This window comes from Syngnathus typhle, linkage group LG11 (assembly GCF_033458585.1).
Source record: "Syngnathus typhle isolate RoL2023-S1 ecotype Sweden linkage group LG11, RoL_Styp_1.0, whole genome shotgun sequence".
NCBI lineage: Eukaryota > Metazoa > Chordata > Actinopteri > Syngnathiformes > Syngnathidae > Syngnathus > Syngnathus typhle.
The window spans coordinates 12,870,242-12,897,201 of NC_083748.1; the positions used below are offsets into that span (position 1 = coordinate 12,870,242).

At 43.7% G+C, this 26,960-nt stretch overlaps 5 protein-coding genes across 10 annotated transcripts; 1 reads left to right on the forward strand and 4 right to left on the reverse strand.

Moving 5' to 3' along the window:
- Nucleotides 1–454: 454 nt before the first annotated feature.
- Nucleotides 455–6,656, reverse strand: LOC133162065 (6-phosphofructo-2-kinase/fructose-2,6-bisphosphatase 2-like). Of its 6 annotated transcripts, none has more exons than XM_061290981.1 (17): nt 6,497–6,656; nt 6,251–6,331; nt 5,593–5,718; nt 5,046–5,142; nt 4,410–4,476; nt 4,254–4,328; nt 4,077–4,133; nt 3,857–3,981; nt 3,562–3,769; nt 3,309–3,455; nt 3,130–3,234; nt 2,901–3,030; nt 2,766–2,828; nt 2,533–2,597; nt 1,734–1,901; nt 1,031–1,129; nt 455–768 (listed from the first exon to the last, which is right to left on the reverse strand). In XM_061290981.1, exons 2-16 carry the CDS (start codon nt 6,309–6,311, stop codon nt 1,064–1,066), a joined length of 1,560 nt encoding a protein of 519 aa, XP_061146965.1. In that variant the 5' UTR covers nt 6,312–6,331; nt 6,497–6,656; the 3' UTR covers nt 455–768; nt 1,031–1,063. The 6 variants fall into 6 exon arrangements, with proteins under 6 accessions (XP_061146965.1, XP_061146964.1, XP_061146968.1 ...); XM_061290980.1 differs by having other exon boundaries at nt 1,025–1,129; XM_061290984.1 differs by lacking the exon at nt 1,734–1,901.
- Nucleotides 6,657–6,861: 205 nt separating this feature from the next.
- phtf1 (putative homeodomain transcription factor 1) lies at nt 6,862–12,357 on the reverse strand. Its single transcript, XM_061290978.1, has 17 exons — nt 11,833–12,357; nt 11,569–11,661; nt 11,403–11,459; nt 11,264–11,333; nt 11,040–11,198; nt 10,678–10,867; nt 10,489–10,597; nt 10,267–10,431; nt 9,886–10,128; nt 9,688–9,816; nt 9,290–9,559; nt 8,875–9,006; nt 8,676–8,762; nt 8,402–8,557; nt 8,186–8,281; nt 7,986–8,111; nt 6,862–7,782 (listed from the first exon to the last, which is right to left on the reverse strand). Exons 2-17 carry the CDS (start codon nt 11,596–11,598, stop codon nt 7,762–7,764), a joined length of 2,040 nt encoding a protein of 679 aa, XP_061146962.1. The 5' UTR covers nt 11,599–11,661; nt 11,833–12,357; the 3' UTR covers nt 6,862–7,761.
- Nucleotides 12,358–12,483: 126 nt separating this feature from the next.
- On the reverse strand, nt 12,484–13,858 carry LOC133162072 (olfactory receptor class A-like protein 1). The gene has a single exon (XM_061291004.1). The coding sequence runs from the start codon at nt 13,696–13,698 to the stop codon at nt 12,760–12,762; it is 939 nt and encodes a 312-aa protein (XP_061146988.1). The 5' UTR covers nt 13,699–13,858; the 3' UTR covers nt 12,484–12,759.
- A 1,747-nt stretch (nt 13,859–15,605) lies between these two features.
- LOC133162800 (olfactory receptor class A-like protein 1) lies at nt 15,606–18,175 on the reverse strand. Its single transcript, XM_061292239.1, has one exon. The coding sequence runs from the start codon at nt 16,877–16,879 to the stop codon at nt 15,947–15,949; it is 933 nt and encodes a 310-aa protein (XP_061148223.1). The 5' UTR covers nt 16,880–18,175; the 3' UTR covers nt 15,606–15,946.
- A 1,131-nt stretch (nt 18,176–19,306) lies between these two features.
- Nucleotides 19,307–20,296, forward strand: LOC133162799 (olfactory receptor class A-like protein 1). Its single transcript, XM_061292238.1, has one exon. It carries the CDS (start codon nt 19,307–19,309, stop codon nt 20,249–20,251), a length of 945 nt encoding a protein of 314 aa, XP_061148222.1. The 3' UTR covers nt 20,252–20,296.
- Nucleotides 20,297–26,960: the final 6,664 nt, after the last annotated feature.

The window sequence follows — 26,960 nt, forward strand, 5'->3', positions numbered from 1 at the left end:
CTCTAATAGCTCACAAACGGGGATTCTTACCGTGATATGGCAACACGTATGCCCATTAAAAAAACAAAAAACACTCACGTTTCGTCATTCAATCAAAGTTGAAGTAAATGTAGTAAAAAAAAAGTTACTATAACTATATAAATATTTTAAAGTACACTATAAACAAATTTGAATTGGGTTTAGAAGAGGCATATTTTCAAGAAAAAAGCTGTGCGAAATAAATGTTATATTTTTGTGATAAAACTGACATTTGCTTTTGAGAAATATGATTAAGGTTAAAGTCAAAATGTCAATGTAATCATCTGGAAATTCGGCTTGCAATATTCAGGAACCAGACTTTGACCAAGTAAATTGTTTTAATAATAACAATAAAACAATCTGCATTTAATTTGAATTGTAAAGAAAATAAAAACGGATGCCCAGAGAATAGTAATATTAAAAACTCAGTCACTCCTGCAATGAAAGTTATTTAATTGCATTTTAAAATATGACCAAAAGACGTGCAAATACAAGGGTTCAACAATACAAACGAGATAAAAAACATTGTAATACTATACTATTTTAAACGCAATCTCTTTTAGCAATTAAAAAGGCACGAGTATCAGCATCTAACTGATCGTTTCCACAATACTATAGTATTGTAAAACAGAAGGTAATAACATAAATAGCATATAAAGATTTGACTGGTTTGTGCATCATATTCATTGTGTTGCTCCTTCTGGTTTGCATGCCTTGGCCAAGAGGGGGCGGTATAATACAGACATGCAGCTATACATGGAGAGAGACGCAGTAACTCAGTTAGCCACAGTAATAATAGTCATGTTTCAGAGAGGAGAAAAAAGTGTTGTTAAAGTGTCTACATGGCTTGCTTTTGAATACATTCTTATATTTCTTTAAATCTCAACACATGAATTTTCAGTAGACTGCCAGACTGGTGCTTACTGTTAAGTTAATTAAGTTAGCGGCAATCATATAGTATTCATATCCTAAATTTTTGCTGGGGAGTCAAACTAAAAAGACTTACTCGTACATATTTAGTGCAAGGATGTTTCTTTATCATCATTCAGAAGCGGACGCAGCCGTTTGTTCCTTCGTGGTTGTCAAAATCGATTCCTTCACACAGGGAACCCTGCAAAGAAATGTTTTTTTTTTAACTGAAGGTACAACTTGCCACATTTGATGTGAGTGCAAAGATGATAGAGGCACGTATGTAACGAAAGGACGAGTCTAATAAAGGGATAAAGAGGACTAGGCTATTTGTCGTCCAACATACTCACAAACAGCCGCTTCCTATGTAAGGCTGTAAGATTTAAAGAAAGAAAGACAGAAGAAGAAAAGAAATGTAGCGACAACAAGGCACACATACAAACATGAACATGCTTTTTTTATGAATGCAAACATCTTTGGTGGCGTTTCGAATAAACAGACATGCAGACAAACAAAAAATGTGCCACATCACAAGCTTATGTGAAAAAGATGTGTTCTCCTTTTGCCTGGCAGGAGGACAGGGTTCCCCTTACACTGGAAAAATGGTATGGTCACAAACGGGGCTAGGCGTATTCCATTGGCGGCCTATATTGAAGTGCACTTATCAATCTGTATTCTTTCTTTTCTTAGACAACACAGAGTGAACTATGATGAGGGTGGGGGGATAGTTCTAGATATGCCGACTGGGATGGGGGGGGGGGGGGTGACGGGTTAGCAACACGGGCGGCGACGGAAGCGACACTGACTTGGCTCAACCGTTCCTCGGGCATCAAAGCCGACGGCGTGGGGGCGAGAGGCAGCCAGGGTTGGTTGCCGGCACTGTACAGCCGAGGACGCTTGAACTGGTCGTGACTGGACAAAGGCGTGTAACTATTCCGCCGGAGTAAGAGGCCCGAGTCCTTGGGGATTTGACCCTGGCAGGTGTGGAGGAAAAAGAAAATGTATAGCTGGGAAGAGGCAGGGGGGCGTTGCACAGCTGGGAAACCTCACTGGATACGCTTCACAGGAATAGGTTGCAACTGGAACAATTGATTATTCATTCCAAGCAAGCACGGCCAGCCATAAGATCTTATTAAAGCGACGTAATCATCGCCTCGAAAAAATGGAACATTCCACAATGAGGAAGGAAAGGAAGCAAAAGAGGTGCAAGTGTCATTAGACTTCAGAATAAATATGGAGGCATTATAGGGTGGTCCAGTAATCAAGTCACGAGTACAATAATGATTTGTATGACTCCTTTGTAAGGCATAAATACAAAAGAATCAAGTACTAGTTCATTTATGCCATTGATGAGATCAAAACTTCAAATGTGTGGGACCCCCTGTAATGCAGATTAAGGATGGGCAAAAATAATAATTCGAGGAATTCCAAATGCGTTTGTGTAAACAAACCTGTTGTCTAGCCCAGTGTTCCCCGACCTTAATTGAGGCAAGGCACACATTTTACATGACAAAAATCTCAGGGCAGGCCCCTTCCCCCAAAAAAGTCACAAAAATTGTGACCACTCAACTCACGATCTAACTTTTATACTTGTGAAATACTCACAAGAGGTCTGTCTCGATGGGTGTTCACTGCTTCCACGTTGAGATAAAACATTTCCACTTTACAACCTGGTGGGGGAGAGAGGAAGAAGGAGTTTGTTTATACAAGGAAAATTGATACATTAGCAGCTTTTTTAAATTTTTTATTCAAACTAGTTTAAACCACAGATTATTGCATTTTAATTTTTTCTTTTTACAAATGTTTACTATCAACCAAATCTAATAAATGCTCTATACCATATGCCACTGGGGTGAGTTTGAGGACGGTGTGCAGCGGACATTTCATGTAGGGCAGATCCTCTGTGGCGAGAACAAAACCAGGACATAATCAGGATCGCAGTCAGCATGTGCCACTGGCATGACTCCACTCACCTGCACTTTTGTCCAGGAAGTAGGCCAGCAGACAGCGCATGACCGCCTGGTGGCAAACCACCAGCACGTTGCCTTGCCTCTCCAGCTCCATGATGACAGGCTCCAGACGCTGGACCAGATCCTGGTACGACTGAAAGAGTATGCAAGTCAATCTGTTTTATTTTTTCAGACCACACAAGCAGAGAGCTAACATGCATGTCACATGTGTGGGGTGCGTGTAGTCAGTCACCTCCCCGCCTGGGTAGCGATAGTGATATTTGTCCTGGTCCCTCAATGCAAACTCTTCTGGGAACGCCCTCTGGATCATCTCGTACGTCATTTCCTCACACACGCCCTGAAAAAAAAATAGAATATAGTTCTCATATTGGATCTCGTTGCAACTGTGAGATATAACGGGACGCCGCTAACCGCGTCGATTTCGTTGAGTATCTTCCATTGTTCGTAGGGGACGGCCAGCTCCTCCGCTGTCTGTATAGTGCGTCTCAACTGGCTTGTCCACACCTTCAAGTCTGATAGCTCATGCTCCTCGATGAACTTGCGCAGGGCACGGGCAAACTTTAAAAAAAAAAAAAAAAAGTCCACATTCTCCACAATTCAAAACATTTCTGAAGTGTCATAACTTTTGGTTTGTGAGAAGCTGTTTACCAAAATGACCTCTTACCTGTTTCCCACGAGGAGATAGTTCTGAATCCCCTCCAATGCGGCCTTCGAGGTTGTGGTGGCTCTCGCCGTGGCGACACAGATAGATGGAGTGTGAGTGCACATGGATGTTCATGAGATAGTAGACGATCTTGCTCTGGATGTAGTCTTGTATCCGGTTCACCAGAAAGCGGCGCCCCACGTTTATGACTTTAATGAAAGACAGGTCCCTGCAAATAGGGCAGCTCAGTGTCACCCTCTAGTGGCTTTGAATGCATTGCAATTGCACATGCTGCTGTCTTTTCCATAAATCTTACTTGTCATAATCATCAGGATCCAACGGTTGGTAAGTCACCTTGTAGCATTCAATCCGTTTTAGGAAGTCATCCATGACCCGCTCCCGGTGCCTCTCGGGGTAGTCCGGACTGGACACCTTGACTTCCTGTTTGGGGGGGGGAATTTGTCGGCATGCGAGCTCACATCTTATTATATAAGATTACAGCTATAAAGTGTGAATATGAATAGAAGCTTTCCTACCATGATATTCGCAGCAATGACCTCGGGGTCATCACACACGGACTCGACAAAGAACACCTGTTGGCAAGACAAATTTAATGTTAATGCATTTTTTTTTTATGTTAAATTCTTCCGAAAACTTGAGTGGGGAGTGAGGTTTAGGTTTACCACTGCAGCTTGTTGGTAGTTGACACTCACCTTGAAAGAATTCTCCTTCACAAATGCTTGAATGAGATCTCGGCGCTCTCTTGTTGTGTTGGTTGCGTCGAATACCTGACGAGCAAAAACTCTGATGAGAATTTGCGCTGAGTAAGATATGCTTTTAATGAATGAGAACAATAAAATAGGACTCACGGCAATCTGACCACCCTCGTCTGTCAGGTACACCTTCACATCTTGCAGGGCCACAAGCGCACACTGCCTGAAAGATAGACAAAAAGGAAAGGTCCCAAACAACTCCTATTCTAGAGCTGTCCCGATTTGATCACATGATTGGAAATTGAGGCCACAAGCTTTTGCGCACATCCACAGCTCATTATGGCAAAAGCGGCACAGAGGGAGATTTGGAAACAATTTGCTAAAAGGCCAACAGAGTCAGTGCAAGCTGAAAGATAGGACAAGTTAGCAAACTGACCGCAGGAGTATGGCTCGCTTGCAGGTTAGCAAAATTTTTAATTTACCTTCAATTAGAAACCTAACAAGTATGAAATGTGAGATAAAGAACAGAAGAAATAGGGAAAGTATTCTATAATTTTTTATCCATGGGGTTTGGAATGAAAAAAAAAAAGCATAAGTGCAAGACTAAATGTTGTCCATATTTATTTTAAGCTTCAAAGTGAGACAGGCTAAGTCAGGCTGCGAGACAGCTGCAGCGTTTGCTTTCATATTTGGGTCACGATTTAGCAGTGGGAAAGCCATCCAGCGTCTGGCATGATTTCGGGACGGCACTCACGCACATGGGAGGTTCTGGTGAGTGAGAGCAGAACTTACTTCCTGATCTTCATGGCCTCCTCGTTGTCGTGGCGGAAGAAGTCGTAGGACTTGTAGGCCCTTACAGCCTCTCGGCGGTACACGCCAAGGTTAAACACTGCGGGCGACACGTCAGAGGTGACAATGAGAACGGACGGGTGTTGTGAGGAGGCCTCCAGAGCTAAATTTACCAGCATCACAATAAAACCAGGCCTATTTTTAATCTAATAACACACTGAAAATTTGAGGGTGTCATATAGCGTCCAAAAACACAGAAAACAAATTGAGTCTGGGATGGTTTCACATTTACTAACTAATGTACCACAGCAGCGCATCTACGATCACCAACACAAGCTATTGTAGATATCTAATTGAAGACCCACCGCAAGTTAGAACCTAATGCATTGCCTCCAAAAGGATAGACAAGGATGCCAGTGCACTTTCAATCACTTTTTGCTGTTAAAGAAATGGTGAAAATGTAAACACGAGTCCAAGTTGGAATGCTGCCCCTACCAGAAATGGCGCCTTGTATCGCACATAGCCAAAAAAAGACACCACTGGGTTTTACCTTTGGTGGGGACACCAATCCAGTTGAGGTAGCGTGTCAGCTTTTTGGACACGTACGTCTTCCCTCGGGCGGGCAGACCGATCATCACGATCACGGTGGGGGAATTTGTCATGTAGGACGCCCACGCTGCATAGGAGACAGGAACAATATGAAATTACATGATAAATTGGCAAAAACCCAAAGTCTGCTTTATTGTCAACTTCTTCACATGCCGAGACGCACAAAGAGATCGAAATTACGTTTTCTCTATCCCACGGTGATAAGACATATTACACGATAGACATACAAGTAAACGACGCAATATAAAAAACAAGAAGGCACAAACAATAAATAATAAGAGTAATAATAAATAATCAGATACTATACTATAAACTGATAGCTTGGAAAAAAACAAAATACAATTCATAATAAAAATAGGTCCAGTAAATATTTTTAATGAATTGTAAAACATCTCAAACTACATCATATCAAGCACATCATGAGATATAATCTTTTAATGCAATGTGTTTTCCCCTTAATAAAATGGGAGTAATTTGCAGAAGAAGCTCTACAAATGATGCTGGGCAGCTCGTCAAACATGTTTAAATGTGTATCTAAAAAAAAACATGACGTTTTTCATGCAGCCCGGAAAGAAGGTGTACCTAATGAACTGACTTACAGCATTTCTTCTCATTCATCCTCTCGTCTGTTTTCTTGCTGTGGGGGCGCCGGTTCGACATGGGCAATGAAGCGATCACTTCTGCACACAAATGACAAAATTCATGACATTTATGTTGCTGTGAGAATCGACACGAAACGAGAATCGGTTCCGCTGCCACATCATCGGCCCGATCGACGACGAGGCGGGAAACCTGGCAACCCACAGTCGGCCAACGCGTCAACAACTTCATCGTTTGCCTCATACCTCGTAAATTGTACGTCCGGAACCGGGACCGCTCGCTGGCGTTGGGTGAGTGCAGGTGTCGGTCGCACCGTCCTTGGGTACCGAGCCCGGCTGGTGCCCTTCCAAGACGGAGGTGTGTGTCACTACGTCACACCAACTCCCCCAAAAGTACCGTAAAGATGCCTATAGACGAGACACACATTTTGACAGCGGGATTTTCGATTACGTTCGAATCCCGAGTTTTGTGTTTAGATTACGAACCAATTTGAACATTACCACGGCGTCTAAATAAGAAAATTCATGTATACTTGATTCGCGATTCAATGAAAAGTTATTGTACATACAAGTTGAATTAAAAATGTTACCTAAATAAAAATAAATACCAGTGGAGTGGAAACATTTTATTGTACTACTCATGATCTAAATAGTTGTAAGACGAGCCCATTCTAAAAAAAAATAAAACCCTATGAGGAACTGTTATTGCAAAAAGTGCACAAATGCTCATAATATAAAATCATAAACATGATTGCATCACTTTCTTTCTGACATTTTAGTCAGTTAGTTTCTCTAGTTTCTATTGAGAAAAAAAAGAAATGGTTCACCCTGCCACCATGCATTAACCATCTTGCTTTCTTTGCTACACAAAAAAAGTGTTCACATGACAGTGTGACCCAGTGCAAGGTTAACATTCAAGAAATAAATCATCAATATACATTTTGGGGAATGTTGGAAAATTCCTGTAAAAAAATCTGAGTTTACACATCATTTTCCATTCTTATTCTAAACCACTTATCCTGTTCAGGGTCACATTGAGTTAAAATCTACCCCATCTGACACATCGGGGGGGGGGGGGGGGGGTGGGGGAAGGCAGTCTACACCCTGGATTGGTCACCCATCTATCAAAAGGCACGTAAAAAGACAGACAACCTTTGCACTGTCACTGAATAAGAACTGAATCTCCCTACTTGCATAGTTAATTTCATGACAGTGGTTCTTGATGGGAAAAGGCAGAGAGTGGTCATAGTCTATGAATACATACAGTAAGTGCTGGGAAATTAAAATAAATTTAGAAAAATCTAAGATGCCCACCTTTGTTAAATTACTGGCATTACGTGGCACGTGCTATGCCACAGTTGACCGTACAGTATTTCTTTCACTTTCCCAGCTATGTGTAACTACATTCAAGTGGACGCTTCATAGAATGAGCCGTCATGTGACGGTCAGTAGTTTTGCACGTCGGGGTGGAAGGCGACGGACGGGCAAGAAGTCCTTTTGTCGCGTTCACATCAAGGTTTGATTTTCCACAGCTGCAAAAGATAAACACAGGAGACTGAAAGGTCACATCGTAGAAGAAGGCATCAATAATTGCATTGTACAGCACTTCAAAAATGATATGCTGACCTGGACTGAAAAAGAAATAGTGGACTGGGAGAAAAACAAAACCATCCAGGCTATATTCAAGGGAAACACCCCATTTCATTTTTTTTAAATGATTACTATTATGACTCACTCTGATGTTGAAGCCCAGCAGGTCACTGACCACAGCAGACACGGCCGACAAGATGACCACCCTGGTGATGTTGTAGATGAGTGGGTTGACGGTCAGACCGAGAAGGCGGAACGGCGTGTCCAGCTCCTGGCAGGAGGTTGGGCGTTAAGGACGACTCGCACAGTAAGACACTAAAGTGCTCTCATCGCCAACGTGCTTGCCTTCATCAGTTTTGTAGCCAGTTTCAAGACGTTGTTGACAATGTTGAGCTCCTCTTTCTTGTTGGGTTTTTTCTCTATTTTCAGATACAGATTGATCTGAAAGGCACACACCTTGGATGTGACACAGTGACACCTGCTGGTCACCACAACAACGTGATGGTGCACCATTGTGGATCCAATTTGAACAGAACGTTCATGTGGTTTGCGGGTACTCACCTGTTCAGTGAGGAGCACCGAAGGGTTGCTGTACTTGCAGTTGGTCTCGGAACCTAGCGTGGCGAACCGAAGCAGGAAGAGGATCATTGACGAGGCCCACAGCAACAGCTCCCAGTTGGTCAGCGAGTCCAGAAAAGTCTTGTGGCTTTGTAGAAGCTAATTAAAGTATTTGAATTAGCCTTACTCTTTTTTTACTCATTTGAACGAGAGCTTTTTATACATAACGGTGTCATGGTACTCTAAAATGATCACTTTGTCAACATGCTGCTATTACCTGTGCACAAATGATGAATGAGATGGAGAGTGCGAGGAGGAAGATGGTGGACACGATAACGTCGACGGAGCGCTGCGGCCCTCGCCTCTGCAACGAACGAATGAGGCGATGGAAGCGGCGTGACAAACCGGCATCGGTTGTGACAGCGTAACAGGTACAGGTTGTGACAGGAGGTGAAGAAAGGTGTGAGGTTACGCACCCGTAGGAAGGAGCGCAGGGACAGCCACATCTTGATGTTCTGCACCTTTTTCAGCCGGAAGTGAGGGACCTCCGACTTCTTGGCCTTGCGAGCGGACGTCAGGTGGCTGAAGTGCTTGGCAAATAAAAGTCTCTGTGGAGGAGTCAATGGATGGAATATTTTGTGTGTGTTTTAGTGCAATGTGTGTTTTGAAATGGGTCCAAGACGTTTTTCTGTCATTAGTTAATAATTGAAGTACATGGCAGTTGGATTAAACTGAAGTAGTGTAACCCAACAGTACCGGCTATGATTATTTCATGTACCACTAGAGGGAGCCATCATAACACTTTTCGAACACAAACTGGTCTTCATGATATCCCTACTACTTAGGCTTTATCATTTCATTCAAAAGCATCCATAGGTAAAAGCCACGCACTTGCTTATAGGTCCTCTCGGCCACGCACATCATGAAGAAGAAGAGCCCCGTGAGGCAAAACCGCAGCACGGTGGTGATGAAGAAGAAGGCGTATGCGTGAGGGCTCGCCGGGCTAACGGCAATCTCCAGGACCTCGGCTGCCGATGGGGAGCTGAGGCTGGACATGTCCAGACGCTGGGCCAGGCGGAAGGCAAAGGGCAGGAGCGCCAGCGTGGTTGTCACTACCCCGCCGAACACCAGGTAGCCCACACCTTGCTCCGCAAGCTTCACCTTGAGATGAAGAAGATGAGGTGCCCAATCAAGAGTTATAAACCAAACATCCAATCATCGATTTTCCGGACCGCTTATCCACGCTAGGGTCAAATACTGTTATTAAATCGGAATGATGCATACTGTACCCGAGTGAGGATGATCCCGCTGATCTCCAGCACAGACATGTCTGCTTTTTTGCATTCGCCCTGCTCCCATATGATGGCGCTGACTCGGTCCCTGGAAGGATGGCATGCTTGGAGCCAGGACAGCTGGTGCTGAAGACGTACCAGGTATGGTTATTAAAGAGCGTCATAATTCATACAGGACATGGTATTGGCTCTTACCCCCGCGATGCCTTGCTGCAGGCTCTCGTCATCGCTGCTCAGCGTGGTGGTTTGCTGTAGCGCGAGGCCGCCCGCGAACCTCACGTTGTCCTCACTGTCGCTGCTCCCCGTGGAGGCGGAGTCAGGGTCCTGGAGGAGCTCCTCCCACATGGTGTCATCGGTGTCGGAGGCCGGTCGGGAGCCCACGCTGAGTCGCAGGCGCTCCACTTCTCGAGGCTTTGCCTTGAAGGTCCCGCCTCCTTCCTGTTGTTAATTAAGCAAGGAAAACACATAGCAATGACATTATTGTCCTATTTAAATATCCCTATTATATAATGAAAGAAATTTATTTTCCCCATGCAGCAAAATAAGCAGTCTCAATTGGAGCACGAGAAGGTTCACCTGAGGCCTGACTGCCGCTTTGCTGTTGGACTTCCGAGAGCGCACAGAAGATGGCGGGGCAGACGGTGGCCAGGGGCTGGCAGGACTCATGTCCACCGGTTGCAAGCCCTCTTCTTCCTCACTGGAGAGCTCGTCTGACGCGCCAAAGCCAGACTTTCTTTTGCTCTGTGACGATATTGATTTAGATTCCAAGCACTTAAGACAATCTACTGATGACAATACCATTCTCTTGGGTCGTTGGACGTCCTCAAACTGCGATGAGTGTTGCTGTTCCTTGGCCTCGCTGTCATTCTTCTCATCCAATTTCTTAGAACCCCTGCCCTTCCGAGGCCTGACCGAGACAGAAAAGAAAGCAAGGCAAGCGTCTACTTTAGAACCCAAGGTGGTTGGATGAAGTCCACAGTAACTCACCTCCTCCTGCGGGTCGGATTGCTGCCGCTGTTGCAGTTGCTGACGACGGGAGCGCCCGCGGGCCAGCGGTTGCACTCGGTGGACACAATCTGGCAATGCACGGTGCCCAGGAGCAGCATAAGGCACAAGGGCCCGAACGCCTCACTGGCACTTGCCCCGGGGACCTCCACATAGAGTACCACAGCAGCCACTGCAGAGGAAGAGTGACATGGAAATGATCAAATGGTTATCGGGCAGAATATCAAAATCTAGGTCTTTCCGAGGTGCTCAGATGTGAAGATCAATTACTGTATTAAAAATAAAAAAAAGCAGCCCTACTCTGTAATCTGTTGTATTTATTGTCAGGGTAGGACATAGCCAACCTTGCATAAAGTACAGCAGCAGAATGCACGAGGAGATGGGCTTGGAGGTGACCTGGATCCACCACGGAAAGAAGAAGGGGAACAGCAGCACGCGGACCAAACCCTTCCGAGTCAATGCTGTCCAGGGACTCTGCGGTTTGGCCTTGCTGAACGTCGACCCTGCAAAGGGCGAAGCAATGACGGCTCAGAATGCGATACGGTAATTTGGCAACTTGGACTCTAACCTCGGACTAAGTCAACATCGATGAGGTCTGACTTGATGTGGCCGGTCTTTCTGGGTTTACTGTCCAAATCCTAGTGGAGAGAGAGAACTTGGATTTAGGAACACCCAGCAATCTCATCTTGTTTTTCTCCTTATCTTACATTTAAATCTGTCTGCTCCAGAGACTTCTCCCACACTTGTTGATCGTAGGCGCCAATCTGTGGCATCAACAACATTTTATTTTACCGAAGAGAAAAATCATTCAAACAGTTCTTAGCTTCATTATGACGTTTTTGCGCTGCCACTTTTATACATCCGCATACCCACCTTCTCTTGATACCAGGATATTCTGGCCATTGTGTTTTGTTGCTGAAAACACTGGTCCCAGAGTCAGCTCGTTTCACAGAGTACACAGACGAGCTGAGGACAGGAAAACACCACGAAACAAACAGGAGGGCTGACGATGAACTCACTGAACTTAACCGGGACGTATTTTATTAAGCGATCTTGCAGGATATGTGACTAAGGCTAGGCAACAGGTAACCCGGAAAACAGGCCGTGTCGGCTTGCTAGCAAAGGCGTTAAACTTACCTTACAAGAATGGCAGGGTTGGCACATTTTGGAAGACGCTATGTAATCATTACACGATATTGTTATTGCTCTTTGATGTGCAATTGTTATCCTAAAGTTTTGTAATCCATATTTCAGTGCTCCAGAGTTGGATCGGGGCGTTGGCTTCAACGGTCCTCGACGCAAACATGAACCAAACTATACGAATGTCATTAAAAAGCGTTTACAGTTTACCCAGTAGTCATAATGAGTTTATCTCGGGCTTTCCGTAGCATCCTTCAGTTTTCACAACAGTGCGAATCTTCCGCTTTTCTTTTCCGGGTTTGTGGTCAGCGTTATATATTTCCTAATGTTTGCTTGTCAGGCGAATTTGCTGCACTTTAAGAACTACAATAGAAATGTTCCCGATAAAATGATGATAAATAACTGAATAATAGGGTATAACAAGAAAAACCCATTTTCTTTTACGACTCAACACACTTATTGGAATCACGCAGTTTGCAAGGCAAGAGACATTTATTGCCTCTCAGACAAAGTCGAGGATTTCATACGGTAATTCTTTGACCAATCAGAGAGAAGCATGAAACAATACCATTGCGTCTGCTTTACGTCCTCGGTTTACGACAGGGCCGACATACGACATTTCGAGTTTCCGGCCTGCTTTATGTTTAATATTTATTATTTCTGACATAGAAATATTTTAATACAGGTATTGAACATCTGCGTACTACAGTTAGTACGTTAGTGAAGACAAATCTAAATTTGATTTGTGTTTTATTTTGTCTTTATGCCGTAACTCTGACCAAAAACAATATTTACAACATACATCAGAATAAATGGTGCAATAAACTAATTGTTTAAGATTGTGGGTTCCCACTTAATAGCTAAGCCAGTAAAGCTTAGAGACAGAGCAGTTGATGGGTCATAATAGTCTATCATAAAAGAAAGTCATTTGTCGTGTGACTCTTGAGTGTCAGTTGACGCCAACTTGTCCTGCTCGGCGGCACACATAATCTTGTTCTTGACCTTCTTGTTGGAGAAGATGATAAAGTACGGACTGAGGAATGCATAACAGGAGGAAAAGAACACCCTCATGTCCGCCACCACTGGAGACACCTTGGCCTCGGTCAGCATGTAGATCCAGATCACATTATCGATGCCGAAAAAGAAGACGTACAGGACCACCAAGGTGATCACAGTTTTGCCCGCTCGGGTCTCAGCCGGATGGGAGCGACGGATGCCTCTCACCTGCCGTCTGTGGCGGTGAAGAAGCAACAGAATGTAACCACTAGAGCCTAACATCAACGCCACAAAGGCGAAATCCCTTCCAGACACCGCTACCCCGTTGATAACGTAGGATAAGCTGTCTCTGAAGTCCACGTGGCAGAAACCCAAGTTGAGCGTGAAGGCTGGGACGGTGCCGTTGCGCGGCGCCATAGAGAAAAATGGAGCTGCGATGCATATAGCCATGTTGAGCAACCACAGTCCGGCAAAAGTAGGGAGGACCAGGGTGGGAAGTGCTGGCTTCAGCCTGGACAAGTGAGGCCCGGCGGGGGCGATGGTGACCGCCTGGAACACGCTGAGCATGCAGGTGATGCACACGGACAGCGCCCGACCAATTCGATAGCCGTAAATCACCACCTTGCAGCCCGCGTTGTCCAGCAGGTCGACGAGGCCGAACACCGTCATGGTCTGGGGCACGCAGCGGGTCAGCAGGAGCAGGAGGTTGGCAAAGGCCAGGTGGCACAGGATCATGTCCACGGGAAGGAGTTTGCGCTCGCTGTAGAGGATAGTGGCGTAGGCCAGCAGCACCACGGTGTTCCCCAGGATGCCCATTCCTGTTTGCAAGAGGAAGGAGACGCCTTTGATGGTCACGCACAGGTCCATGCCACCGTGGCCTGGACCAGGATTTTGGGTTCAAGCAGACTTCCTGAAAGGCACACCAACAATCTCACCTGAGCAAGCGGCCAACGGGCTGATTGCGTTAATCAACTCTTTAACATTGCACTGGATGGCTTTTATAGCCTCCCATCTCCCAATGGAGATCTTTGAGTTCAACAGTTTCGATTAAATTAATTTGGCAAATTAAAACCACGAAGCAGAGGGGACGACGCTCTGGGAATATTTATGATATTATATTTATTCCTAATTATGTTGAAGGTGCTTACTGCTTTGTTTTCCGGCCAAATTAAACGGAAAACTTGTTTCAGTAGTTCAAGTCAAAAAGTGACACTTGTATATAATACAAAGAACTATTTTTATCTTTTATCTAGATTTTATTTTATATAATTGTGAAGGTTATGGCTCACAGATCATGATAATTCCTAATTAATCATTAAAATATAAATAAAAATAAAATATAAAGATATAATAAAATAAAAAGATTCATCATTAAAATATAACATTTATAAAAAAAAAATCACTATTTAGTTATGGACCTGCATGCAACTCTGTACGCAATGTATGAGTATCTTTTGCATGAGTATCTTTGGTGCACATCAATCTCCTCAAGTCTTCTAATGACAATCCCCACAAGAGTGACATTCTTCAAATCAGAGGACTCAAACAATGTTGTCACACTTGACAATAGTGCCACGAGCGCTCTCATCCTCTTCACATCCTGTTTCAGACGCAGAGGAGCGAGACAATTAGTGAGAACAACACATGTTGCAATTCATTGGGGACGCGGGGACAACCTGTTGTTGTTATTCATCGAAAGGTTGTCATTAATTCAACTTATAATTGTTCCACGTTCGCACCATCAGGTCATTATTGCATGTTTGCGTTGCTGCTCATTTGTCGAGAAATTTCGTTCTCTAGGGAGAGATGTTATGTTCACTTGTGTGCGTTTTACATGTTTAGAGAGCTCATTAAAATGGCAAGTTCAAGCACGTTCTTTCATATACTTTGGGTAAGGTCTATGACCCATGAGAATATTTCATCTGACCTGCAATGTAATTTAGAAACAATATAAAAAAAGTGATTGTTAAAAAAAAAAAAAAAAAGAAAACGGTGAAATATTTAACTCTCTAATGCTTGTACCTCCAAAGTTATTATTTTTTTTCCAGGCAACCCCAAAAATGGCACCTTTTCTCAAATATTATCCTTGAATGGTCTAAGAAGGCAAGTCATCTTCAACACTTGCAATATTGCAATACAAATGTGGACTGACCAACCGTATAGATTTGTAAAATGAATAATTAATAATGATAAAATTTGGGTCAAATAAGAGGTTTCAGCCCGATGTCATCGTTTTAACATTACGGCCCTCAAAGGCCTTGTTTTTATTTTTTTTTAAAAACAAAGCCTAACAAAATCTAACCCAAAGGTCTTCATGGATAGGTGGGGAGTTTGATTGCGAAATATGAAATAAATTAGGTGAACTTAGCCACTTGCAAACTGATGCTGAAAAATGAGTTTGTGCTTGTGTGACTCTCACGCTGGACCCATTCTACTGTACTAGTTTCTGAAAAATGAACAAAATATACTGTATATTCAATTCACAATATTCCATCATGATTGTTGACAACTGAGGCCAAGTTCCCTCCCACCCACACACACGTTTTGTTGTTTTGTGTAACTCTATGAAAAGTCTTCAGGAGGAAAGTGACACAAACGGAATCTCGGAAGTCTTAGAATTACAAGTACGTGCAAATGTTTTGACATTATGAAAAAATGAACTTGTGATCTGGTTAGCACAAATATATACAGCAGTGTGAGTAATCATTATTAAATATATGTATTTATTTTAAATGAAACTGATTCAGTCTGGTCAGGCATAGCTCAAACCTCATTCCTTGGGCTTCCTAAATCAACACTTGGGAGGGCTGCAGTTTCCATGACGCAAGCAAGAAGGTTCAAGGTGGATTTGGTTTTATTGTACTTTATTCTTGGAAATATACATCTGATTTCATTCAGCAAACATTTTCTTTTAGAGCTTCACATCAAGTTGGTTCATCATTGTGACAAAGACTTACTGGATAAATTCACAAGTTCATTTTATTTTTATTGACCAGTCTACAAAGTGCAGTGACAAACAAATACATAGACAATGTTTTGAAGACATTTTGTAAAGGTAATATTGATAGTTCAGCTCACTGACAGAAGGTCTAGGAAAACAATTTTGCTCAAGACTTCATTTCAACTCCTGAGTGTCCATTGATGCTGGCTGGTCCTGCTCAGCCTGACACACAATTTTGTTCTTGACCTTCTTGTTGGAAGAAATGATGAAGTAAGGGCTGAGAAACGCATAGCAGGAGGAGCAAAATACCCTCAAGTCCGCCACCATGAGGGACACCTTGGCCTCGGTCAGCATGTAGATCCAGATCACGTTATCCACGCCGAAGAAGAAGACGTACAGGACCACCAGGGTGACCACCGTTTTGGCCGCCCTGGTCTTTGCCGGATGGGGGCGACGGAGGCCTCTCATCTGGTAGCTGTGACGGTGGAGAAGGAGCAAGATGTAACAGCTGGACACCAACATCAGGGCCACCACGGAAAAATCCCTTCCGGAGACAATAACCCCTTGGATGATGTAGAGCATGCTGTCTCTGAAGTCCATGAAGCAGAAGCCCAGGTTGAGCGTGAAGGTACGGGCGGTGCTATTGCGTGGAGCCGTGGAAAAGAGAAGGGCTGGAACGTATATGATCATGTTGAGCAACCACAGCCCGGCGACGGTGGGGAGCACCAGGGCAGGAAGGAAAGACTTGAGCCTGGACAAGCTTGACCCGGCGGGGGCGATGGTGACCGCCTGGAACACGCTGAGCATGCACGTGATGCAGATGGACAACGCCCGGCCGATGCGGTAGCCGTAAATGACCACCTTGCAGTGGGAGTCGTCCAGCAGATCGGTGAGGCCGAAGACCGTCATGGTCTGGGGAATGCAGCGGATGGTCAGGATCATCAGGTTGGCAAAGGCCAGGTGGCACAGGATCATGTCCACGGGAAGGAGTTTGCGCTCGCTGTAGAGGATACTGGCGTAGGCCAGCAGCACCACGGTGTTCCCCAAGATGCCCATTCCTGTTTGCAAGAGGAAGGAGACGCCTTTGATGGTCACGCACAGGTCCATTCCACCCAGGCCAGGACCAAAGCAGGCAGAGAAACACACCTGCTTTGAAATGCACCACGAGAACCTTGAGCAGCTCCTAAAGCATGCTCACCTGAGCAAGGGTATGGCACACAACTCTTAAAGGCCTGCATGACAATATTTATAGCCTCAAATGTCCTTGGAGATCTCATTTGCCTGGAGTGTCCGTTAAAAAAAACAAAAAAAAAACCTCACAGACAAACAGAGAAAAAAATAATTGGTCATCTCAACGGAAATGTGTGGCCTGACACACATAGGCGCCGAAGGGAATACGCTTGATCTGGATCATCCCCATTTCTCGGAAGGAGCAGTTTTGGACTTAATCGAAAGAGTGGCCAAGGCTTACATAAAGCCGTCTTGGTATGAAAATTGCTAAGAAGCTAACCCATCGCAGCAAGAAGCACATTTAGGAACATTGATGTGAACAAACGTTGACTGATGTCACAAATATTAATAAGAATATGGGAGGAAACCGGAGCACCAAGGGGAAACCCACGCGGGCCCGGGGAGAACATATCCATATAACCGTATGGACGGGCCTATCCATCGTTCTTCAATCGAGACATATTTAATTTCACGAGGTTTGTCGGGAAATACTATGCCAAAGTATCTATATGGACGGACGGGCGGGCGGATGGATGGATAGATGGACGGATGAATTAGATGGATGGATGTGGCCTGACTTCCACCCTTCCACAATGTGGCGATATGATTAACCCGAAAGCTAGAACTGTATTTTATTGCGCGCCATTTGTTTGTTGGCTATTTCGTCAGTTACTTCTCAAAAATAGGTCAATGTCATTGCGAGCGGACGTGGTCGAATCCAAAAAATGAAACCGCACTGGCCTTGAATGGAGCCATCAGGAGACTTCCACATCCTTTGTGCTATTATGCTCGGTGACGCAGAGCAGCAGGACAATTAACGCGCTAACAATTTGTGTTGAACCCGTTGGGGAGCGTCAACCTGTTATTTTTATTCATTGAAACCTCTTGCCTAACAATACAAGGTAATTATATTCCCTTTGCTGATCATTTGTAATGTTTTTTTTTGTTTAATTGAAGCTTCTTTAGTCTAGGGACAGGGTTGTGTAATTTTTTTGATGTGTTTACATGTTCTGAGATCTCATTAAAATGGCAAGTTCAAGCACGTCTTTCTCACTAGAACAATTACAATCAAGGCTAGCTGAATGATGTAAACATGCGGTAATGATGCAAATCATGGGTTGTGAATGCTGAAATTTAAATCTAAAGTATTACAATTTAAACATTCAAAAAGCTCAATGATAAGAAATGTAAAAATCAAAAAGTTGTCGTTTTACAAAGATGATTGAAAAACTGGGGGCCTTCATTTAATAATATTTGCATTTAGGTTGCATTTTGCAGCACTGCGTCACAGGGAGAGCTGTTTCTAATATTTTGGTTATTTTACACAACAGTTCAAATGACCATTTTTTTTCCGAATCATTTTTTCAACTTCACTCTTATCATTCTTGTGGGCCTTCTATAAGCTGCCCAGAGATTTAAGGAAGCCGCATATAAGACTGTTTTTTCCATACCCATGTGATGAAATGAACAAAAATTGATTTTCAAACTTTAGAAAAACTTATTTAAACTTATTTAAGGCATCACTTCAATTGATTTTGTTTTGAAAATATACACGTTTTTCCTCAAAAATATACACCAAATATTCACTTAAAATAAGAATTTTCATTTTGTAGTGTACATTTATTTCAGTCCTGTGTGACCTTAATACTCCATTCTCGGTCTTAATTCTCATTTAGAGTTAGAGAAATCGGTAAACGGCTGCAATCGCCTCCGAAAGTTGCACGACATGTTTGGTTGGCATAGTTGAGTAGTCAAAGTATGCTCTCATCATCATCATCATCAACAAATGGTGTCCGTATGATGCCTCTGAGGGGACAGAAGCAGTCATCTGGATTGATCTCAATTAATTGCCATAACAGTGCAGAAGCTCAACCTCCGTCCGTGCAGGCTATAAGAGGACAAACAGGGGGCACACCGGGGTCCACACTGCCAGCCAAGCGGCTGCGTTAGGTGAGTGGGCAAATATGACTGGAGGCTGAAATGTGGACATTTTTACCTTTACTTCTAAAATTACTTCATTTTATAATAGAGAATATTTCAAAACTCTTAAAAACTTCATTCCCAGTGATACAATCCAAACATTTTTACAATTTTTTTCTATTAGAACAAACTTTTGAAAAATGTCCACATTTTCAATTTTTTGAAGAATCATGAAAGGTTTTTGCAAACATATACAACGTTGTTCTCGGAGTATTACAATTTCTATTGACAAAGACCTTTTAGACCTGAAGCATTTATTTATTTTTTTAAATTCTCAAAACGATCCAATTCTTTGGTGTGTGTGTGTGGCAGTTTTGCGCAGGAATGATCTCCGAGGAGTTGGTCCGTGGGATGCTGTACCTGTCCCTGAGCGCGGTGGGCGTCCCCGGCAATCTGACGGTGATCCTGGCCTTTCTGTCGGCGCACCACCAGGACAAGCGTCTGCTGCCGGCCGACGCCATCGTGCTTCACCTAGCGTGCGTCAACCTGATGGTGGTGGCGGTGCGCTGTCTGCTGGAGACTCTGGCGTCATTCCGTCTGGCCTCCGTCTTCAACGACGCCGGCTGCAAAGGCGTTATCTTCGTGTACCGCACGTCGCGCTCCCTCTCCATCTGGCTCACCTTCGTCCTGAGCGCCTATCAGTGTTTGAGCGCCGCTCAGCCCGGCTCACGCTGGGCCTCCGTCCGTACCTGGCTGGCTCGCCACTTGGGCCTGGTGTTCTTCGTCCTCTGGCTGATCAACACGTGCATGAGCTCAGCCGGCATTCTCTTCTCCTTCGGGGCCAGGAACGCCTCCATCCCGACCAGGCACGGCATCAACGTGCAGTTTTGCTTTGTCCATTTCCCCTCCAAACTCTCCAAGGATAGCAACGGAGCAGCCCAGATAGGCAGAGACGTCGTGCCCATGGCCCTGATGGCTCTGGCCAGCCTCATCATCCTGTTCTTTCTCTACAAGCACAACCGGCAGATGAAGGACCGACGCACCGGCAGTGGATCGGAGCGGAGGGCGGCCAAAGCCGTGGTGTCCCTGGTGACCTTGTACGTGGTCCTCTACGGGGTGGACAATGGGCTCTGGGTGTACACACTCACTTTGAGGACCACCATGAGTAGCTCGCTGGTGTCGGACCTGCGCATATTCTTCTCGTCACTCTACGCCGCCCTGAGCCCGCTTCTTATCATTGCGTTCAACAGTAAGGTGAACGGCAGGCTCGGCCGCGGCGTCGCCGTAAAGGTTGCCAAGGAGCGAGCGACGACACTCGCTAACTCTTGAGCACGAGAAATTTTTCTCCAGAAAAAAAAAAAGGATTTTTCATAAAGAGGAAATCTATTCTCCTAATATCGGGACGTACTTAATCCAGATCTTTTGTCAACTCAAAAATATAAAACTTTTAAAATTATATTAAATTATAAAGATTTAGTTGGGAAAGATAGCATTTTTCCGCAACTTTGCTTCTTTCAAATTTGAACTTTTTTTTTTTAAGCAGAGGTCAAATGCATTCTGGTATCTGATCAGCTGGGGGCGGCAGGCTTCAGGACACAATACTTAACGCACGCTATACTAAATTTGGAGTAAAACTAAAATGTTTCATATGCAGCTAGCATAACAGACTGTATATATATTTTTAAATACTATTCTTTTATTCTCATTCAAGTGACTCTCAGTTGAAGAGAATTAGGCAATGAATAAAGACATTATTAAGTATCGGTACCCATGGTATCGGTGCATCCCTATCTAATCGTGAAGGGAGTAAGTGAGGGCCAATTTGACTTGGCAATTTGACTTTTTAAACTCTAATTAGTTTCTGAGAAAGCTGAAAATTTTACCTTTGGAGGTTAAAACAAGAAAAAGAAAGACATTTTCTTTTGTATGTTAAAGGGACATCGGTTGGTATGGGAATTGGATTTCAAAAAGGGTGTGGAGGATTTCATTGTGTTGTCATCATGTTTGACGGAGTGCTGGGGACATGTCATGTCATGTATCTGAGTTTTTTCTAGAATTTTGCTCACTTTGTGAATTATGTGTTGTAATCAAATTGAGGCATATGCCCAAGATGAGTATTTTTGAAGGGCCTGGCTCCCTCCCTAGCTGTGGACTGGCATCATTTTGTGCTTATGCAGAACAGTTCATGCACACATCTTGGGTCCTGCAGCAAAGGTAAAAAACAAATATTGAAAATAACACAAAACAATCTGCAGATGATAAGTTCCATGTGTCTTACCCTTCAAACCACTGAAATCTGATTGGCACAGATACACAGACTCCGGTGGAATGAAGGATAGAATACATGGATGGTTTCACGGATCGCCAAATTCCAAAGAAAAGGAAAGGGGGAATAAAAACTAGGAACAGAAAGGAGTCTTCCAAACTAACATTATGTTATATAACATAACAAAAAAACAAAGCAAAGCTGACCATTTTATTTAAACTTACCTGGCAGTAACATGCATCAAATTAACGGTACTTTCTAGTTAAGTTAATTAGTTAGTTAGTTAAGTTAATTGATAAATGAGATTAGCACACACATGCACGCGAGCACGCACACACAAAAACAGCAAAATGGCAGCTACTTGGAGGACCTCTCAAGGCTGAAGTAAATCCCAGTGGCTGTCTGTTTACCTGTGCAAGGTACAGGCTTTTTTGTCCGCCGTTCCCACCAATGATGTGGCGCCATTGCTAACAAACACCGCCCTTGACCCACGCCCCCCTGCTGGCAGGCCACACCCAAAGTGTGTGTGTAATTATTTTAAAAAATCTTTTCAAGATCACCATATATGATCATGACTTTATTCTTTTAAAACTGTTTGTCAATTATTTCCAACTACTCTTGTCCTATTAAACCTGCCAGCAATATTTATGTAAACGCTAACAAGTTTTTCCTTCAAGATAACGTCTTGACTTTCGGACTTTTCTGCAACTTCAGAAATCAGCACGTTGATGATTTGAGTGCCCGACTAATCTAAATGGAATTCCCTTTTTATGAGCATGTTGGATTTCAATTTATTTTGCACTGTCCCCGTGAAATAAACAACAAAAATGAAACAATGGCGGATTTGCAGCGAGGAATGTTTTTCAGCCACTTCCTTCTGCGTTTTGACTGTTGACACGGTCGTCGTGTTGCAACTCGTCTGGAATGCACCCAGAGCTCTGCAGCTCACCCTGATCCAAGAAAACGGCAACAGTGTGAACATTTTGGCCCTTTATGTCCTCATGCGCAATTTAGGCAGCAAGTCATGGTGGCTTGAACGCATGGCATAAGGCTCTTCAATCTCAAAATGGTAGAATTCTGACATTATGTGGGATGATGAAAAGAAGCCAGCCAAAAGTGCAACACTTACGTTACCAATGGGATCTAGTATGAGAGGCGCACATGAGGGGGGAGCACACTGAAGGACTGGAAGGAGCCTTTCAATTTTGAGTGAATTCTTTTAAAATGACATTTCTTTTGTGGTAAAACTTATATAAATTTCTCACATAAAATGACACAAAATATTCATTTTAAATGCTGGCAAGACATAAACAAAGCAGGCAAGTTAAAAAAAGCGCAAACTTGTGCAATCTGCACAATCTCAGATAGTGTTTCATGTACGGGCAGGAGCGGGCGGGCTGGGAGCGGGCTGGCCTTGCTGATGCCCCGAGGCCTCAGTTTGGCTTGCTTGAGCTGTTAAGAGAATTTTGTCCAGCAAGCCACTTGCACCGAGCAATGTGACAGAGGCAACAGTAAAATCCCTCTCAAGGTTGCACTCAGGTCATTAAATTGAGTAGCTCAAGAGAGAAAATTGGCAATTGCACACGAGGGAAGGCTCTCACTGACATCTTTAAGGGCTTTGCCTTTAAAGCAAAATGTCCCCCAGGTGCCGTTTCCTGCCCGACTTCTGATTAAATGCATTCAAAACAAACTCGGCACTTTGATTTCCATCTCCTCAAGTGATTGTATTGAAATGCAATTAAAGCAGGGACAATTGAAGCCTTTTTTCCCCCCTTCCATTCTTTAAAGCAGTTAGCAAAGGCTGTTTCTAAAATGGAAAGGCAGAGGAAACATTACATTAGTAAGATACTATATTTAGATACCTGCAAATACTTTTCAAGTAAGTTGTTGATTTGGAAATATTGCTTTTAGTGCATTTTTGCATTGTAATCATTACAACGACAATAAAGCTAAACCTAAGCCACTTCAAACAACGCAAAATAAATCTCAAAATGTCAACAAATAAAGCGGAATCCCGTCTTGACGTTTTCCCTCGTGGAATTTTCCAGTCGCTTTCCTGCAAATGGAATGCAGACAAGACGCAGCAAGTTAGTTGAGAGCGGCTTGCGGGTAGGAAGAGTAGATGTTGAAAAGCGACCCGGCCCGGCCCGGCCCCTTCATTACCCGCTGCGGGCCACAACAAATAGCTGTGCAGTGTGTACGTGGTGATTTCAGGTGAGCCTTCCTGCACATTTGATCACTTGTGTTAATATCTAAATGTAAAATAAAATATAAATAAATCAATTGAAAATAAGCAGGAGCTGCCCACTTCACATCTGCTGGGAAGCTTTTACAGCTACACACCTTGCTGAGGTTATACAATGAAGGCATGTGCTGACATGCTAGCATATTTCATCTTTTTCTGCAGGGGGAGCCAAGTGAATGAGAAGCTCTGATTTTTGGAGGGTTTATTTCCATGTCGACAACATACCTGCTTCACATTTCGGAGTTTTCATATTTTTCGTCTGGCATTTCCTTGTCCTCCCCCCCCAACACACGAGGATACAAGTCTAGCACAACATAAAATGAACAATAAAAGGTAAAATAGGGGGAACATTTAAAATAAATGCAGAAAAGTTGCAACAGATGTTGTAACAGCTTGCCGACTCGCAGGCGCCGCCAGTACGGAAAGCCCAAAGTCAACTAGAAGTTCCAGCTCATTAGCGAATCATGTACCCTCAAAACAAGAACATGATTTTTAAAACGTTCGTTCAAGTGGGGCCGGGAAGCAGCATGCATATGCTATAATAATAAATAATAATCATTTTTGTAACATTTACGATGCGATTGGCAGACGACCAGTTCAGGGTGTATCGTGTTTACCGCCCAAAGGCGGCTGGGGGTGGCTCCAGCACGCCCGCAAACCCTGAATTAAGAAATTAATATAATATTTATGCTTTTTTTTTTCCTGCTGAAATGGAGCTATAAATGATCTTGCATGTTAAAATTCATATTGCGTAAGCTCTGATAGGTCGAACGTGAAAAGAAAGAAATGAAAATTGAACCCGAGTTCACACACTTTAAATTCATTTAAAGCACTCATGGTGCATCTTTTGACACAAGAGGATTGCAGCCTCCAGAACAAGTTAAGGAAGAAGAGAGGGCCACCTGTCGACCATTAGTGGCATTACAATAATGCCCGAGTACTGTCCCTGGGCCTCAGGTAAATAAAACTAGAAAAAATACAAGTGAAAAACTGAATATGATGAGAAACCCACCTAGTAGTACAAATATTATTGGCTAAGCACATGCAATACCCTTGACATGGGCTAGGGGGTGCTATAGCCCTGTCAGAAATTAGTGTTGTTATTGTTTTTAATTATACTATTTATTATAGTGTGCATTGTTTGGCCAAAGAATGTCAAAGACATCTAATGAAGCCATCTGGGAACTTTTTTAAAACCCTGAAAAATGCATCAGATGTCTCCTTTAGCAGGAGTAATATTTAAACGCTTTAAAGTTAAAAGATGTTTTATAACGTTGACAGTTTCACTTGGGAATCCATTCATTCAATTTCCCACGGGGGAAATTAGGAGGTCAACCATTCAGCTTCTCAGTAAACTAGCAGCTGCATTGTAATATGCATCTCCTGTCTCTCTGGACTATCTATAGCTCATCAGCCATCAACATTAATGCTCACATCTGGCCCATTCGGGTGGGAGACCCTCTCAACTGGCAGCTAGCCCCCCCCCCCCCCCCCCCCCACGGTTCACATGGGCTCATTAACGGTAGAGGACGGCAGACAGCTTGACCTCATGGCCAAATGTTGAATGGAGGCGATCCACTTGACCTCGGCTTGCCTGCGGAAGGTCGCTTCCCGGGAGGTTGCTTGGATGGTGAGGTTGAAGGTCGCCCTCATCGCAGGGTAAAGTGCGGCGATCAAGATCCACAGGGATTTTCCGTGGTTGGTCCTATGAGTATGACTCGAGGACAAACGTTCAAGGTCCTGGAGATGTTAAATTGGGATCTAACCTGTCGACTGGATTTTGGGGGTTCTGGACTTGATGGTTTGCTATCTGCAATTTCGCACTGGATTAAAGCTCCAACATTGTCACTCAAATCACTAACACAGACTATTTTACCGTGTTGGCCCAAAATGATTGACTTTTTAAAGTCAGGTCTCCATTTACAAAGCAGCAGGAACACATTTAGCGATATTTTTTTCCTGGTGATGTACATATGGCGTCTCTCACATTTTACAAATCAGTTCCATTGTTAAAGATGAACACTGATGAAAACAGCAGTAGGTTTAAATCAATTCAGCTCACTTTTAAAGAGACTTCTGTGCATAGGGAGTCAATTCCTATATGCAGGAAGACTTTAACAACGAGAAGCAGACATAACGTACCAAGGGAGCCAAAGGGATCACACAGCAGCAGCAAAGTGACACCTGGCCAATGTGAGCATGTGTTCTCCCAAGTGCTTCAATGCGTCACGCAGTGTTGACACTCTCCACCAGAAAAGCACACTGCCGTTTGCTGAACCACATCTCAGCGAATGGGCTCATTTGCTGCATTGACAGAAGGCGTGTGTGTGTGTGTGTGTGTGTGTTGGGGCGGAATGATGGTTTCAGTCACCATTGTGATGGGAACAGCGTGGTTGGAAGGCTTACAGTAGGTCAGGTATCTCCAGGAAATTCTGACAAAAAAGGGAAAACCTTTGACATTTATCAGGTTGGGAGTCTGCAAAGGTCATTGGCTGCTTTCTTCTTCCCCGCCCCATCCCCTCTGGGCGTGTTAATACCGCAGCATGGGATTCTCGGGAGGGAGTGGAGAGCCATGATGTCCGACATTGACAACATAGGTCAGACGTGATGGAAGCAGGATATCGAGAAGCTTCTGCCTTTTTGCCATGCATATGAATATGATATGTGTCTGGATGGATGATGGATGGATGGATGGATAGATGGATGGATAGATGGATAGATGGATAGATGGATAGATGGATAGATAGATAGAAATACACAACAGCGCTGTTACGAATGCCACCATAATGCATCATTTTATGTCATAAAGAAAGTCGTCAGAAATCCCTCGCTGGACCGCAACCTCCTGATTGGAATCTTAATAGAATTTCCATCAGTCATGACTCAGTTTGCCTCGGCGGAGCTACGTCGTGTTCAGGCTTTCCACACGTTGACAAGGTAATTTACAGTTTGCTATTGTAACGAAAACACCTCTAATAAATCTTTCACCTGCCAGGTGTCCTCAACGGACAAAAAAGATAATAGAAAGTTACAAACTAATTCTCCTTGAGTGACAACTCAGTGAGCCTGTTTTACAAGTTATGATTTTCGCCCATCATATTTATTTTTATTTTTAGGGGAGACACCTCAAATACTATTGTGTCAACGACTATTCGTTTTGTTACCTTGACAACAGTGTGCAGACCAAGGGGGACTGAACAAGAGAGAAAAAAGACAAAGTGTTTTCACTCAGGGCAGTAGCACATCACACGCCACACAGTGTGTACGTGACTCACAAACCCATCACCAAAGACAAAATAATCACTAGCAAGTCGACAATGTCACTAACCAATTAAGTATGTGGCACTTTTCAGTAGCTAACCGCTAGCTCTGTTCACATTAAGAATAAATGGAGCTCACTTTGAAGGATCAAATCAATAGTATTGTCCAATTACTGCAACAGATGGCTCACTCAGCTCCTAAGCCACCAAGGACGGTGGCAAAGGAGAAACTGTTGTGAATCAACCAACAGAGAGGATGAATAAATG